Raw genomic sequence first — 16106 nt, 5'->3', positions numbered from 1 at the left:
TACTGGTCACTGCTTTCCCTGGCCATGTGACCTGCTGAGCCTCGGTTTCCTCATTTATTCACAAACACCCTCATGGTGTGGTCACAAAGATTAAGTAAGTTTGTGTACCTCAGTGTCACTACAGGTTGACTTACTCTCAGTACGTGTGAGAGCCCTATGGCTTCTCAGGCAGCGTCCATCCTTGGTGGTTTGGCAGAGAGGTTCAACTGACTCCCTTTACCCCCGATGGCCAACTTCTCCTCCATGTTCTCACTTTACTCGAACGTAGAGTGATCCCTGGCCACCGAGGACGTTAAGGCTGGCCCTGGGTAGCAGCGTGACACAGAGAGTTTTTTTCCTGTCTCTTCCTATTACCCCTTTCTCAGCTCAACAGGAAAAGCTACCGTCACAGTGTTATGGCAGTTAGTGTGGCCCCGCCATGCAGCACCCGACCCTTCCCAGCCGTGTCCCCTCGTCTCTCAGGGGTTTCTAAGCCAAGCTGATCCCGGAAGCCGTGGTGGGTTCTCAAGCAGATGAGCGAAAATGGCCTCATGTTGTGCTCCCTGCCAGAAACTGGGCTTGTAGTTCAGCTTTTCGGCTTGGGGTTGCAGACCCTAGATAAACTGAGTCTGTCTGTTAAGGCCCCTTCCTGCCCAGCCAGAGGTGGGGATGGGTGCTACCCTCTCCATCCACACTGGAGCTCACCCTGCTCAGGGGGCTCCCTAACCTCGGAACTCCCCATATTCACCGATTGTAAGTCTTGAGTGTGAGTGACTCAGGGAGACATTACAGCATTGTATTGATGAGCGTAGGAACAGGAGGCCGCCTGGGTTCAAATCCCAGCTTTAATGGTTACTCGTTATCTATGAATTTAGTTAAGTTACCGAACCTCAGTAAGCCTCATTTTACCCTTTGTAAAATGTGGCTACTGATAGTATGTTCTTCATAAGGCTGAGATGAAGATGGGGCAGGTAAAGCAGGTGAGACCCCAGAGCTTGGCACCCAGCGAGCTGTTAGATTTTACTACTGCTTCTGTTGAAGGTACGAATGGAGTCTACAAACTTAACAGAAAAAAGCAAGGGCACTCTTTGTTATGAGAGGCTCTGGCTAGAGACTAGGACCCTATAAGGCTCCTGGGGCAGAGGTAGGGGGTGACAGAAACAGATTTCACAGGGCATGCTCTAACTTTCAATCAGCATTCCCGTTTCGCTGGCTCCTAACCCATCACCTGAAGACCCCCAGGAGAGACAGGAAGCAGTTTTTCCTTTTTGGCCATGAGAGGCATCAGGGATGTAACACCCAGAATTATCCGATGGCAGAGAAGCCTCCTCATGTGCTGACACCCTCTCTGGGTGATTCCAGCCACCAGTGGTGTGCGAGTTAGAGGGCAATCTGAGGACATGTCACATGGGGAAACTAGCGAAAGCAAGTTTTCGGGAAACAACAAATGAAAGAAAAACATGTTTTCTTTGGCGCACTTATTGAATGAGGCTCAAATAGGGACTCCGTTGCCAGACTCTGTGTGTGATGAAGAGTTGGCTTTTCTGCAACGCCTGTTTCTGCATCAGCTGCCACGGCCTACAGTTCAGGGGCTGCCCCTTCATGTCCCCACCTCTGCAGCCGGAGAGTGGCCCAGCTCCGGGTTTCCATGTCCCAGGGACCATGCTCCTGCCCACCTCGTGCCACTCTAGAGTTTTCTCTTTCAAGGAGGTTTTCACATGTAATGAAGTTTTACTATAATGGAGAGCCCCTAACTTCTGGATATGTCTCTTTTAGTTATGATTTTAGGAATAATGTTGTTTTTCAACGTTGGGGCCATTAGTAAAGTATCTCTTTTAGAAAAGTGGGTCCAGCAAATGTTTTTTGGGTCCTGGGGAAGAAAACTCCAGTGAGCAAATAAATCTCACCTCCAGAGATGGAGGATAGATTCACCTACAGGGGCAAAATGAGTCAATAATGACTAGATAATGTAGCTGAGCCAGGTGCAGAGGGTGTTGGAGACAGAGTTCACCTCCCTGTAGGAGAGAATAGTCTAACAATTAGAACTGTCCAAATATCAATGGGCTGCCTCAACAGGTAGTGAGCTCCCCATCATCAGAAGTATTCAAGAAATGAATTGGCAACTTCTTAGCGGTAAAGCTGCCATATATGTCGGAGACTATGGGAGCTGGAGTAGATGACCACTAAGTTCCCATCTCCAGGTCATCTGTGATTATAAACAGCAGGTGTAACTTGTCGCCCCCAGATATGGACGAGTGCAGCTTCTCTGAGTTCCTCTGCCAACACGAGTGTGTGAACCAGCCTGGGACGTACTTCTGCTCCTGCCCCCCTGGCTACATCCTGCTGGATGACAATCGAAGCTGCCAGGGTAAGGCTGTCCAGAGGGGCCTGGAGGTGGAAGGTGGGGCCGGCTCTGGATGTCTTGGTCTGGGGAATTCTGTGTGGCTTCGGGAAGGTGACAGAGATGAGAGCGGGAGTGGGTGCTGGGGGCTCCCAGAGTGGCAGGTTCTGGACAGGATGCTTTGGCTGGTGCCTTCCTGCCCTGAGAGTGGTCTCGTCCTTTCTGAGGCCAAAGGATAATTTGGCCTCAGAAAGGACGGACCACTCTCACTGCTGTAAATGAACTCCGCAGATACAGGTGGAGCCCTCTGAGGTTGGTGGCCTCCCCAGCAGATAGATCCCTGCAGCCCCTCTGAGGACTGCGCCTGACCCAACCAGGACTTTCCGTGGTCTGGACCAACCAGGCCCAGGCTTTCTCACGGCTCCCGGAGGACACCCTGGTCGGCACCCTGGTCATCTTTTTCTTACCGACTTCCTAGAGAACGGATGCCAGAGAGACCTCCCAAAACTGACTGCCATGTCCCAGTAAGGGTCAGGACCCAGGCTGTGGAAAGGATGGGTCTCGTTCAAATCAGCTGTTTGACTCAATTTCCAGCCCCACGCTCCACCCACTGGGGCCAGGGTGGGAGGCAGGTAGCTGATCGACTGACCCATTTTCAGCCTCCTTGAAGCTGCTTTACCCCAACACAAAGCAAGCATTCTCGATAGCAGTGCCAAGCAGTAGAAATATAATGTGAGCTATGAACGTGAGCCATATATGAAATTTGAAATTTTCTTAGTTGTCCCATGAAAAGAGTAAAAAGAAACAGGTAAAATTAATATGAGGACTATATTTCATTTGATGCAATATTTCCAAAATGTTACTACAGCACGTATTCGATACAAAAATTACTGACGAGATTTTTACATTCTCTTTTGGTGTGTGTTAAGTCATTGAAATCTGGTGTGCATTTTCCACTGACAGCACAGCTCAATCTGGGCTAGCCACATTTCGAGTGCTCAGGAGCCGCATATGGCCAGTGGCTGTCCTATTGGAAAGTACAGCTCTCTAATAAGATGCAGGCAGCTCCCGCCCCCGCCTCCGCACCCCGGCTGGGGGGCCGGCACCTTGGCAGCGCGGCCCTCCCTCAGCCTCTCCTCTACCCTGCATTTCAGACATCAACGAGTGCGAGCACAGAAACCACACGTGCACCCTGCAGCAGACTTGCTACAACACCCAAGGGGGCTTCAAATGCATTGACCCCATCCGCTGCGAGGAGCCTTACCTGCGCATCAGCGATAAGTAAGTCACGGCTCCCCCTGGGGAAGTGGGGCATGGGGGAGGGGCCTGGTTCAGAAGGCAGCCGATGTGGCCTGAAGGAGAGAACACCTGTCAGGGACTTGGGACCCCCTCAGCACTACCTTCCATATACACACACATGCACACGTGCACACACGCACGCATGCACACACACGCGCACACAGTCATGCCAGAGCTAGGTGAAGTTTCCCTGGAGCTAACGAGAGGAGAGGCAGAGCTCTCGAACCCCCTTCCACCTTTAATGCTTCTCAAGCGTCTTATGCACAGGTCTTGTTAGAGTGCAGATTCCGGTTCCGTGGGCCCGGCCTGGCCTGGGATCCTGCCTTTCTGACAACTCCCGGGTCAAACGGATGCCGCCAGTCTGCCCGGACCGCGCTGTTAGTAGCGAGGGCCTGGAGAGTACCCGAGTACCAGTACCCGAGGCAGCTTGGCTTGCTCTCATCAAGTTTCTGATGTCATAATGCTCAGTGTTTTACTAAATCACCAGATGGCAAATATTAGAGTGGAGGAGCATCTACAAGGAATTCGTGGCTCTCCAGTGCGCTTCCCTCTGATCAAAAACTGGCAGAAGACGAAGCAGGGACAGGCAGGTCCTTCAGAGGTGCCTTTCCTTGCTTCTGTGAGCTGTGCTTCTAAACAGCCCTTTAGAACGGGGTTTTTGGTTTCTGGTTCCAGGGTCCTTTGGAAGACCTCTTACTGGCTTCCATGCCTAGTTCTGTCCGGGTTTCTCCAGGCTGCCCGTCTCTGTGGCCGGGGACTTGACCCGGTTCCACGCTCAGCACTGAGCTGGTGTTACTGGCGAGGTCCCTGGCAGACCTCTGAAAACGCTTGGTGTCTCCTGCCTCCAGGCACCAGTGCAGCCTGACTCCAGCCACCCTCTTCCAGTTCATTTCCTCGTTCGGGTGTCCTGTCCTCTCGCCGACCTGAACAAGGCGTGCTCTCACCTTTACCCACACCCCGGGATGTCCGGCCTCCCGTCTTTTGAGCACACGTTTTCCACCATGTGGAAGGCACTGCTTTCAGTGCCACGCAGGCAGATCTGCCCCATCTTTCCAATCTCGGCTCCGGTGCCACCTCTCCCAGCTGTTTGTGATCCTCTTCAGCTGGGAGCCATCATTTCCTCCTCCCAGTTTCTTTTAGGAAACAATTCTATGTGACACATGACATATTAATGTGGCCATTTGGCACCAGGGACATTTTGACTTGGAAATTTTGATGCTGCCATCAAAAACAAAACTTTAAAAATTCTTTTATACATTCATTTAAGTGTTAGTCCAGTTCCTGTTATGTGCCAGACACTGTGCTAGGCGCTGTGGGTTTTGCTCGTGTGCTAGTGGAGGGGACAGACATTAAACATACTGTCACATAAATGGATATACGATCATCGATTGTGATAGGCGCTGTGAACAGGGAGAACAGAAATTTACAAGGTGAAAGAGTAGGCTGGGCCAGGCCCAGCCTGGGGAGCCTGAAAGCCCCACTGGGCTGGAATGGGAGGGCCAGTCTCTTTTTCCACAGAGAGAGGAAGAGCAGAGGGAACAGCATGTGCAAATGTTACAAGGCAGGAGTGACGATGTCCTCGGGGAATGAAGGAAGCCCGAGTTGCTGCAGGGAGTGATTGTGAGTGACTTGAGAGGAGGTTAGAAAAATTGACGGAGGACAGACCCTATGGGGATCTCAGAGGTTAAAGTGGGCGTTTAGTCGTTATTCACATTGCAATGAGTGGCCACTGTGGAATCTTTGAGCCAAATTGAGACATAGTCTGATTTATGTTTGACAAAAGGCTCTCTGGCTGCCATGTAACGGATTGGAGCGGGAGAAACCCATTAGGAGCCCATCCCAAGGATCCGGGTGAGACATTGAGACAGTTCAGTGGTGACACAGATGGTAAGAAGTAGCTGGATTTGGACTATATTTCAGAGGTAGAACCGATAAGACAGATTGGGAGTCAGGGGAGAGTGCCAGAAGCATGGCAAGGCTGACTTTCAGTTCTGCACCAAGGCACATGTCAATAGATGTCTCCATCCTCTTGTGAACTCTGACCCCTAGGGGGAGTCTCAGGGATGAGGTGAGAACTGGGGGTGGTTAGAGATCAATGAAGGGGTGTCTATAACAGTTATTCCTTGGTGATTGGCATCAATGATTTTATATTATGACGATGCTATTACTAGTGTTTCGAATTAGCTGCTTTGTATTAGAGAAATTTGTTTCTGATTTATTTCTCCTATTAGAAGGTGAACTATCTGAGGTCAGAATCTTATTTTTCATTGCAATTAAAGTGTCTTAATGTCACGTCTTATGCATAGTAAATTCTGAGCTCTTGTTTATTGAATTAATTATGTTCTGGACTGGCTAAGTGAAGCGTAAAAGGACCACCCAAGACCTGTCAATCTAATGTAATGTCTCACTTTTAAAATTTCCTTTGTAAAAATAAGAAAATTTCTTAATAAATGTATATGGCTGGGAAAGTAAAGGGCTGTGTGACCAGAGGCACATTTTGCTGACTAAATAAATCCATGACAAATATGAAGTGCGTTAGTTCTGAAAACCAGATGTCTAAGGTTTAAAGTCTAGTAACGAGACTATCTGATTGGCCAGAATAGGCCATTCTCTAGGAAGCAGAGCGCTCACCTGGATGCTGAGAGTTTTTCAATGACAGCCAGGAGCAGAGAGAGTCTACAATTACAGCATTCGGATGACAAAAATGGAGTGGCCTCCTTTTCAGTGTTTTAAGTAAGGAAATAGGTACAACTAGCCTCTGGAAAGGATTTACCAACCACTTCCTCAAACGGTTTCCCTTCCCAACAGCCGCTGTATGTGTCCCGCTGAGAATCCCGGCTGCAGAGACCAGCCCTTCACCATCTTGTACCGGGATATGGACGTGGTATCAGGACGTTCCGTTCTTGCTGACATTTTCCAAATGCAAGCAACGACCCGCTACCCTGGGGCTTATTACATCTTCCAGATCAAGTCTGGGAATGAGGGCAGAGAATTCTACATGCGGGTAAGACAGGGTGGCGAGCGATGGTCACCGTCTTCAACAATGCATTGTGTTGTCTAGCCTGGCTCATGCTTCTAGAAACAGGTCAGAGTACAGGTAGGGGGGCAGGTGTCAAGAAAGACAAGAAGAGTCTGGGGGAGTCAGGACTTCAAGGTTCTGGTTCTTGTCACTTTCCGTGTGGCCTTGCGAAAGCTGCTTCTCCTCTGGGAACCTCAGGAGCCTCTGTCCCATGAGGAGTTAGGCCAAGATGTGATCTTTGGTCTCTGTCCTCCTACTATTCCGTGGGAGAAGTGTCCGCATATCCATTTATCTACCCGCTCACCTGACAAACATTTACCAAGCACTTACTAAATTCTTTCAGCAGCCGAGAATACATGAGTGAACAAAACAACCTAACCTCTGCCCTCACAGCACTTACGCTGCAGTGGATATACAGGTGTACCTCACAGAACTGGGCTCTACCTGCATAGTCCAACACAGTAGCCATTGAGCTCTTTAAATTTAAACTAATTAAAATTAAATTAAATGAAAAATTTGGTTGCCCCGCGGCACTAGCCATATTTCAAGGGCTCACTAGCTGCACGTGGCTGCCCACTGGTTCAGATATAGAACATTTCTATCATCGTAGAAAATCGGATTGGATAGCATTGACTTATCTATATCAGTAAAAAATCTTAGAGCACACACCCTAAAACGTGTTTGCTTGTTTGTAAATTACGTACATGTAATACTCTATCATTGCAGCTTCATCTCCTGCAACCTCCGGGGTGATGACACCCCTTTAGAGACCACTGCCTTAGCGGGGTCTTTTTCACATTTCAGTGTGAATTGGGGCACTGATCCCAAAAGTGGATTTTAGAGCTTCATCTCCAGAGAATCTGGAATCATCTGAATTATCCAGAATAATTCAGAATATGGTGGCTGAGTCCTAGCGTGTCAGTTTCCTATAGCTGCTGTAACAAAATACCACAAACTCGGTGGCTTAAGACCATGGCAATTTATTCTCACGCAATTCTGGAGGCAAAAACCCGAAATCACTTCCACGGAGTTGAAATCAATGCGCTGGCAGAGCTGCATTCCCTCTGGGGCTCTAGGGAAGAGTCTCTTCCTTTCTTCCTCTAGCTTTGGGTGGCAGCCAACATCTCTTGACTTGTGGCCACATCACTCCAATCTCTGCCTCCATGGTCACATTGCCTCCTCCTCTCTGTGTGTATCAAATCTCCCTCTTTCTTTTATAATGACACCTGTGATTGGCTTTAGGACCCACCCAGGTAATCCTGGATAATTTCTGTCAAGATCCTTAACTTAATCACACCTGCGAAGTTCCCTTGTCCTTATAAAGTAACATTCGCAGGTTCCAAGGCTTAGGACCTGATATCTTTGGGGGCCATTATCCAGCCTACTGCACTCAGAAGGATCTAGGCCAGGGACGCTTATCCACTTTTACGAGAGACAGCCCGAGGGCCTGCAAAAGGACCATGTATCTGAGCTCTCTAACTCTCCTCTCCTAATCTTTCCGTCTTTGCCTCTGGGGCTGGGACTGTCTGAAAACAGGGAGGTCTCAGAAGCAGTAGTTAGAACGGAATAGAAAAAGTCCCAGAGGCTGGTATCAAGCCTGTATCCTCATCAATATGTTTTTGACAGGCCTCTAAGAGGGCCAGGTCACACGTGATAACATGGCTCGTGAAGCCAACATCTGTACACCAGTAGTAGGGTTGAGAGCTTTGCAAGAAGATGGAGTGAGTTGAGGCGAGAGGAGCTTCTGCAAGATGAAAAAAATAGAGCTGTGTTTATGTCTGTCCTTTCCCCAAACCCATGAGCAACAGCTGTCCTGCAGAGACCCACATCTGTGAGCTTCTGTGGACTTCCTGCCCTTGGGACCATATAAGCCTGGCCCATAAGAATAAGTATCTAACAGTCTCGTTTCTCTCTTCTGTACAGACACAAAGATGCCCCTCTTGGGGACTTAAAATACCATCACATACCTGCCTCCATTCCTCCCCACCCCCGGCAGAATAGAAGATCTGCAGAGGATAGCTTTGTGTAGGCAAGATTTCACTCACCAGGATACCACCCACTAAAATCCCCCTAGACCCAAATAGTTCCCCGTGTGGCTGTCTTGTAAGAGGTACCCAGCAATGATGGGGGAGAAGATCCTCCTACAGATGGAGAAGGTAGAAGGAAAGGCTCTTCCTGGAAACTTCCTCTAGTGCCTGGATTGTCATAGCAAAAATGGGAACCGTGAAACTCACAAAGCTGAGCCGTGTGTGGCTTGCGCCCTGTCTGAGAACATTGAGAGGGGCCCTAACTCTTTAGCATTTATTCATAGGAGGATGTCAGGATGCTGAGGGGATAGAGGCCCACCCTGAGAATGACTGAAGGAACATAGGGATGGGGAGGTGGCTCCTGTCTGGAAAGGTCCCAGGGACTATACCTGGGAAGAGAAAACGGACTGAGTGTGTGGGCCCTGCAAGGCCAGGAGGCGTGGGGGCCGGAAGACAGAGTGATCTGCCGGGCAAGGCAGGGCTTCCACACGCCAATGTCACAGCACCCTCCTCGGGCGACCTCCTATAGTCATGCTTTTTAAATGATTTTATTTTTTTACATGATTTTATTTTTACTTATTTATGGTAGACAAATGAGAAACCATAGAAAAACCAAAAAATTATAGCCTAGTCATGCTCATGGGCTCAGGAGCCAGGCTGACCTGCCTCCTTGGCATTCTGCAAGTTACGGACCATGTGACCTTGGGCACATTACCTAACCTCTCTGAGCCTCGACTTCCTCGTGTGTATAGAGAGGATTAGGATTAGATGAGATCATCTACTTAGCACAGTGCCTGGGACACAACTGATTGTTGTTATGGAACAACTGGGATTTAGCAAAAGTGGAAAACTCAATCACTTTCTTTTCCTCACGGTGCCGGCTCGAACCTGGGCACACCTGAGCCACATCTCAAGCTGATCCCACAGGATTCACAGACGCTTTCAGCCACCACTGAATTGTCTCATTCTCCCACGGCAAAAGTCCCAGCCGGTTTGAATGCAAACTTCGACCTCTCATTCTCTCATTCTGGGTAAAGCACCCTCGCCCATCACTCAGAGGGGGCGTGTGAGGTGCGAGTGGTGAGGGGGTATGGGGGTGGCATCTGTATCTCCCTCCTCTTTCAGAGCTGCCTCTGGCTCCCCTCCAGGCTTGGGGTGGGGCAGTGTAGATGGTGGAAGGGGAGTGGTTAGGGGGCCCGGGTCTTACTTGACCGCTGCAAGCAGGCTCTGGCACTCACTCTGGGGCAGAACACAAATGTCATGCTTTCGCTGGGTGCTTTGTGGGTTCTTTGGAGGTTTCCCCGAGGACTGAGCACTGAGTATTCTCTGGAATGGGCGATACGGCCTCTAGTCAGCCACTTGCCACCCCAAACTGTCCACCCTTCTTTCTGGTGCTATGTCCCACACAGACTTTCCGGGGCGGAGGTCACCTCACCCTGGCAAGCAGACCTTACACTAGGGCCTTGGGGCCACCAGGAGCCAGCTCTCCTGCAGCAGGCTCTCCTCATTGCAGTGTGAGGCAGCTCTGGGGTGCTTCTCTAGACTTCTCCAGGAGAGAGTCAGGGGCCACTGTCTGCATTCTTAAACGTCCGGGGACCCACATCTCCGAACAGTTTTCTCGAAACCCTCTCTTCTTGAGGTGGGGGCTGGTACGTGTGTTTAATACATGCATATAGGCTGCAGGGGTGATTAGGGTGAGAAAAACAGATCTGGCTTGGCAAGCCCCGTAAAACAGCAACAGAAATGACACGAATCCTCCGCTGTGCGCGACAGGTGCCAGGCACCAAGCCAGATGCTTTGCATATGTCACTTCTTTCATCTTCACAGCAATTCTATGCACAGGGCCTGATGACCATCCGGTTTTACAGATGAGAGCACCGAGGCACAGAAAGGCCAAGTTACTTGCCCAGGATCTCATAGCTAGGAAGCACCAGAGCGGGATTCGAACCCAGGCAGTCTGGGAACAAAAATCTATACTCTTACATTTCTCTTCAGGATGTGGGGTATTTTCATCAACTCTTCTAGCTTTGGGGTCCCGGCAGAAATTGATATGACAAGAAAAGTCTACTTGAACATCTAGAAACAATAGAAAGCGTTCAATGAGCATTCGTTGTTATTCTATTGATAGTATTGTTTCTGTTGCTGCTGTTAGGACATTGTGAGCTCCTGGGGCCTGGAGAAGTTGGTGAGCTGCCCAAAGGACTGCAGTGTCACGTGGGATGTGGGGCTCGGAGGCCGTTCAGTGTCTCCCACCCTGAGATTCACTGACTGTATTACAAGCACTCGAGAATAACTTCATCTCACCCAGGAGGCAAACCATACACACACACACACACACACACACACACGCACGCACACACATGCACGTACTTGCTCACATATACATACACCTACTACATGCATACCCACTCATACAAGTGCGCACACACACAGGCACACACCCTTATATGCATATACACAAATCCACATGCACACACATGCATAAATACGTACACATGTGCTAATACCCACATGCATATTCATGCACACACTGCTAACATGCCCCTTTCGCAGGCCCTGTTGGCAGTCTGCCTTACTCTGAGCCCAGGACAGAGGACTGGTGATTGGCTTTAGCCAGGTGATGCTGGGACGCAGTTCAGTCCAGAAGAGAGAGCATGGTCAGGGGTGCAGACTGTGCCAAAGAGCATTTAGTCCATGACACACGTGGATCAGGTGGCAGGGCCTCGGGAGGCTGACCCGCCATGGCTTGGCTGCTCGCCGCATGTCAGACAATGCTATCCCACAAGTCGATTCAGAACAAACCTGAGTTTGTGTGGGAGCTGGGTCAAGAAGACACATTGGTGGGCTGTTGGCAACCTACTCCCACTGCAGTCAACTCCACGGGTGTCCGGTTCCTCATGCCTCCTCCTGTCTCCACCATTAATTCAGCACCACTATGTATGCAGCTTTCATTCAGGCACCGAGAGCTCAGGAACAAACAGATACAGCCTCTGCCTTTGGGGAACTCACACTATAGGGGGAAGGGGACAACCAACCAGGCCAACATTTACGATGCAGAGTGGCGATTCTCAAGTAGAATAAGTGCTGTGGGATGGCAGGAAATTGAGAGGTACCAAGACCTCATCATAGAGTGTAGTGGTCAGAGCATGATTTTTGGAGATAGACACTGTAGTACCATGTGCTAGTTTTGTGACTTTAAGTAGTGTACTTAATCTACTTACATTCTAGGGTTGTGAGGATTAAATGAGAGATATATGAAAAGTCGTAGCCAAATGCCTGGAATCAAGCACCACCACCACCACCATCACCACCATCACCACCACCACCATCATCACCATCACCATCACCCCCACCCCTCACCACCACCATCACAACCACCATCACCACCACCACCACCTTCACCATCACCGCCATCACCATCACTACCATCACATCACCATCCCCATCACCACCACCATCACCTTCACCATCACCGCCATCATCATCACTACCATCACATCACCATCATCACCATCACCACCATTACCACCATCACCATCACCATCGCCATCACCATCACCACCATTACCACCATCACCACCACCATCACCAACACCACCATCACAATCACCACAACCACCACCATGTCATCATCACCATTATCACCATCATCACCATCATCATCATCATCACCATCATCATCACCATCACCACCATCACCATCATCACCACCATCACCATCATCACCATCACCATCATCACCACCATCACCACCATCACCATCACCATCATCACCACCACCATCACCATCACCACCCCGCACCACCACCACCATCACCACCACCACCTCTACTATCATCATTATTATTTTGCACCAATGACCACTAAGGCCACCAATAACCAGGGGCTCTTGGGGGGCCTATTTAATTAATTCCCTGACTTCCCTAAAAAACTAGTGAGGAGTGGAGGTAGCTGTCTTCACCTTCCCTGGCAGGCCCTTGAGTCCTGCCTTGTGCTGTGGGCAGGCCTTTCTCAGGCTGCTGCACATCTGAGCCTGGTGGAGATCACACTCGCCGACTTCTAAGGTTACTCCCAAATGGGAAAGGCAATGATCTCTCATGCTCTGGAGACTTTTCCCAGGAAAGCCCAAAGGAACAGCTTGGAAGTTTCCAGTTGTTCTATTTCCCCTCTCAGACTCCCTTCTGAGGGCCGCTCACAGCTCAAGGTTCTCAACCCTTGGCCTTTGTTCATGCAAACAGCGATAGTTGGCAAGATGTTTGGGTATGTAAATGCTGTGAGCATTTCCCTGTGTGTGGCTGTATGTTCTGAAGCCCTGGCCCAGGGCTCCGAGGTTTTGCAAGAGCTGACAAGGAAGTCCAGGTGATCTTCTGCATGAGCAGGTGTCACTTGTGCTGATGCTGACGGGAACAGAGAGAGCTGATGCCAAGAGGAAATGGCATCAGCAGACAGCAGAGGTCCCAGCACCTGGCTGGTACCTGCCTGCCAGCCCCACCCTAGACATACCTACGGCAGCTCTCGGGGATGTCCGGAACATTATACAGAGCCCTCCCTCTGTGGAGACAGATAACGCACTTGGTGTGGCCAGGTTTCTTGCTTTTGCACATCATTTTGCTTTCAGTGTCCGGGCACAGCACTGGGATCTGCAGGAAGTGATTGTCCAGCAAGTTCTTTTTTCTTTGTGCTGTTTCTTCTCCAGGGGCCTGCGATTATGTCATCGCACTGACCCCCGAGCATTTCTCCTTAAGGGCGGAGCTCAGGAGAAGTAAAACACCCATCAGTCTCTTCTAATGACCTTTGTGCAGGGAAATAGGCCTGGGTTCGGGGATCAGACAGACCACCCGAATGAAATCCCTTGGCTCTGACCTTGACTAAGTTGGGTGACCCTAAGCAATTACTTAACCTCCCTGGGCCTCAGTTTGCTTATTTATAAAATGAGAAAATAATGAGACACCTTTAGTTTGGTGCCAGGCCCCCCAGCCTCGTCCTGTGCTTTTAGATGAGCGCCTCTCGGTCATTAAGGTGTCCATGACTCACCTGGGGATTGTGTTAAGCTCCAGATTCTGGCTCAGGAGGCCTCAGGTGGGGCCTGAGATCCTGCATTTCTAACAGGCTCCCTGGTGATGCTGCTGCTGCTGTTCCAGGGACCACACTTTGCATAGCAAGGCCTCTCAGGGTTTTCGTGAGGATTAAATAAGCACATGTGCATAAAAGCATCCGGAAAGGTATATGCCTCATGCATGGCAAGTGCTCAGCTGATGTCAAGCTGCTCTCCCTACCTCAGAAGTGTTAGAAAAAGATTCACTGGAGGAGAAACGTTCACATGAAATTATTAGGACTACAGCGACAGGGTCACAGAATGGTAAAGCTGGAGGTGACCGTAGTGTCTAGACGGGAGCCTCAGCGGGGGCGGCAAATTGGAACCACCTGGAGGCTCGTAAACGAATTACGTTTTTCTTAGGCATCGTCTGAAATCCAGCGAGGCAGGAAATCTTGGAATTGGCCCCGGGAATTGTTAGTTTTAAAAAAAAGTGTCTGAGGCGTTTTGGAGGCTGTTTACTCGGGAACCAATGATTTGGCACAAACCCTCACTGTAGAGGTGAGGCCTTGAGAGGTGAAGTGACAACCGTGAGTCACACAGCGCCATCAATTATTTGTTCTTTCATTCAAGACATATTTACTGAACACCTGCTGTGTGCCAGACACTACGCTGGGTTTCAGGGGATTCAGTGGTGAAAAGCTTGACTCCGATCCTAGCTCCACGGAGCTCATGGTCTAGTGGGGACCTAGACATTGGACGTGGATCAAGTAAATAGTGTGGATGATGACACCTGGTAATGACTACTTTCCATCCTATGCAAAGTAGCAGGTGCGATGAAAGAGGGCCACGGGGGAGGGGAGGCAGCAACTTAGATGGAGGAAAGCAAGGAAGGCTCCCCTGAGGAAGTGACGTTTCCAGGTAAAACCCGAAGAGTTAGCAGGAAAGAGCCAGGGGGAGCGTGGGCGAAGCTGGGAGGAGTGGCACCAAGGGGATGCCAGTGTGACTGCAGTGGGCAGGGGGGACGCTGAGTGAGCCTGCAGAGGCGCGCTGTGGCCAGACTCCGCCGGGGCCCTCTGCGGTAGGGATGCGAGAGCCCACGTCTCCTGACAGCTGTCTGCTTTCCCCACAGCTTCTGTGGTCAAGCTGTCCCCGCCCGCCTAGGTTGGTCAGGCTTCTCTAACAAGTGTCCCGGTTCTGTCCACAGCAAACAGGCCCCATCAGTGCCACCCTAGTGATGACACGCCCCATCAAAGGGCCCCGGGACATACAGCTAGACTTGGAAATGATCACTGTCAACACCGTCATCAACTTCAGAGGCAGTTCCGTGATCCGACTGCGGATATACGTGTCGCAGTACCCGTTCTGAGCCCGGGGCCGGAGCCTCTGACACAGCCTCTCAACAGCACCGAGGGACAGGAGAGAAGAACCGAGGAGGGAGAACGCGAGCGCGACAGACATTCCGCCTTTTTTTTTTCCCCAGGGAGTCGGCCCCAGTGTCCTGACCCCGCCTGTAATATTGTAGCCCTGTCACTCCGAAGGACTTGCTCCCCCAGTTCCTACAATGCAGTTATCAAAAAGTATTATCGTTGACACCCAGACCTGAGATTGACGGTGATTGTTCGGGGCCTTCAGTTGATTGTCATATTTTTCGAAGAAAATAGATTAGGTTTGCTGGGGTCTGAGTCCATGTTCAAAGACTGTGAACAACTTCCTCTCACCTCTCCCACGCCTTCTCTCTCTCTCTTGCCAATCGCTGCTTTGCAAAGGCCCAAAGAGCTCACGGGGACGCCATGGGTAGCTAGTTCGCTTCTTGTATGTACAGAGGAGGCTATGGAAAGAAACCACTGTAGGATCTAAGGGTTTTTAAAGAGTCTATTTCAAAACCATGTATGGTATTTTCAGCGGTAAAAAAAGTTTTGGTTGTCCAGAAATTTGTATAACTGTTTATCCTTTCTTGTTCATTTTGAGTTTTTTTTAAAAAATAATACGTGGTAGAATTCCTTCAAAAGGCCTTCGGACACATGTTATGTTCTGTCTTCCCACACCCAGTCTTCCCCATTTTAGCCCAACGTTTTCTTTGAAGACCCCTGAATCGTGCTTTCTTTGGAATTTTTACTCAACTGGGTTGGAAGGCAGAGGTCTCCAAACTGATTAAATATTTGAAGAGATTTTTTGTGTTTGGTTCATTTTGGCATCTTAGATGCTTCAGCATCTGGGTTTGGTTCTTGTTCTCTTTAAACCCGTTCATTGTGTACGGGCTTGAGAAGCTGTCTGGACAGTTCGATCGCCATTTATAACTCAGGCACATGATGGGGAGAAGGGAGCAGACATGGGGGTGGAGAAGTTAGGAGGAAGCATCAACCCCAAATCCCATTTCACTCGATTAGAAAACAACTAGAACTT

General features: G+C 49.9%; 1 protein-coding gene across 1 annotated transcript in view; it reads left to right on the top strand.

Annotated features, from left to right (window-relative positions):
- FBLN5 (fibulin 5) overlaps positions 1–15871 on the top strand; it is a 67792-nt gene extending 51921 nt beyond the window's left edge. The window contains exons 8-11 of the mRNA XM_006925532.3: positions 2225–2347; positions 3475–3601; positions 6428–6623; positions 14908–15871. Coding sequence (XP_006925594.1) covers positions 2225–2347; positions 3475–3601; positions 6428–6623; positions 14908–15069 — 608 coding nt within the window. The 3' untranslated portion in view covers positions 15070–15871. The remainder of the gene's footprint in view (positions 1–2224; positions 2348–3474; positions 3602–6427; positions 6624–14907) is intronic.
- The last annotated feature ends 235 nt before the right edge of the window (positions 15872–16106 follow it).

The sequence above is a fragment of the Pteropus alecto genome, unplaced genomic scaffold, assembly GCF_000325575.1.
Source record: "Pteropus alecto unplaced genomic scaffold, ASM32557v1 scaffold8, whole genome shotgun sequence".
Lineage (NCBI taxonomy): Eukaryota > Metazoa > Chordata > Mammalia > Chiroptera > Pteropodidae > Pteropus > Pteropus alecto.
The sequence above is the reverse complement of the archived record's forward strand: the minus strand, read 5'-3'. Positions and strand labels throughout refer to the sequence as shown.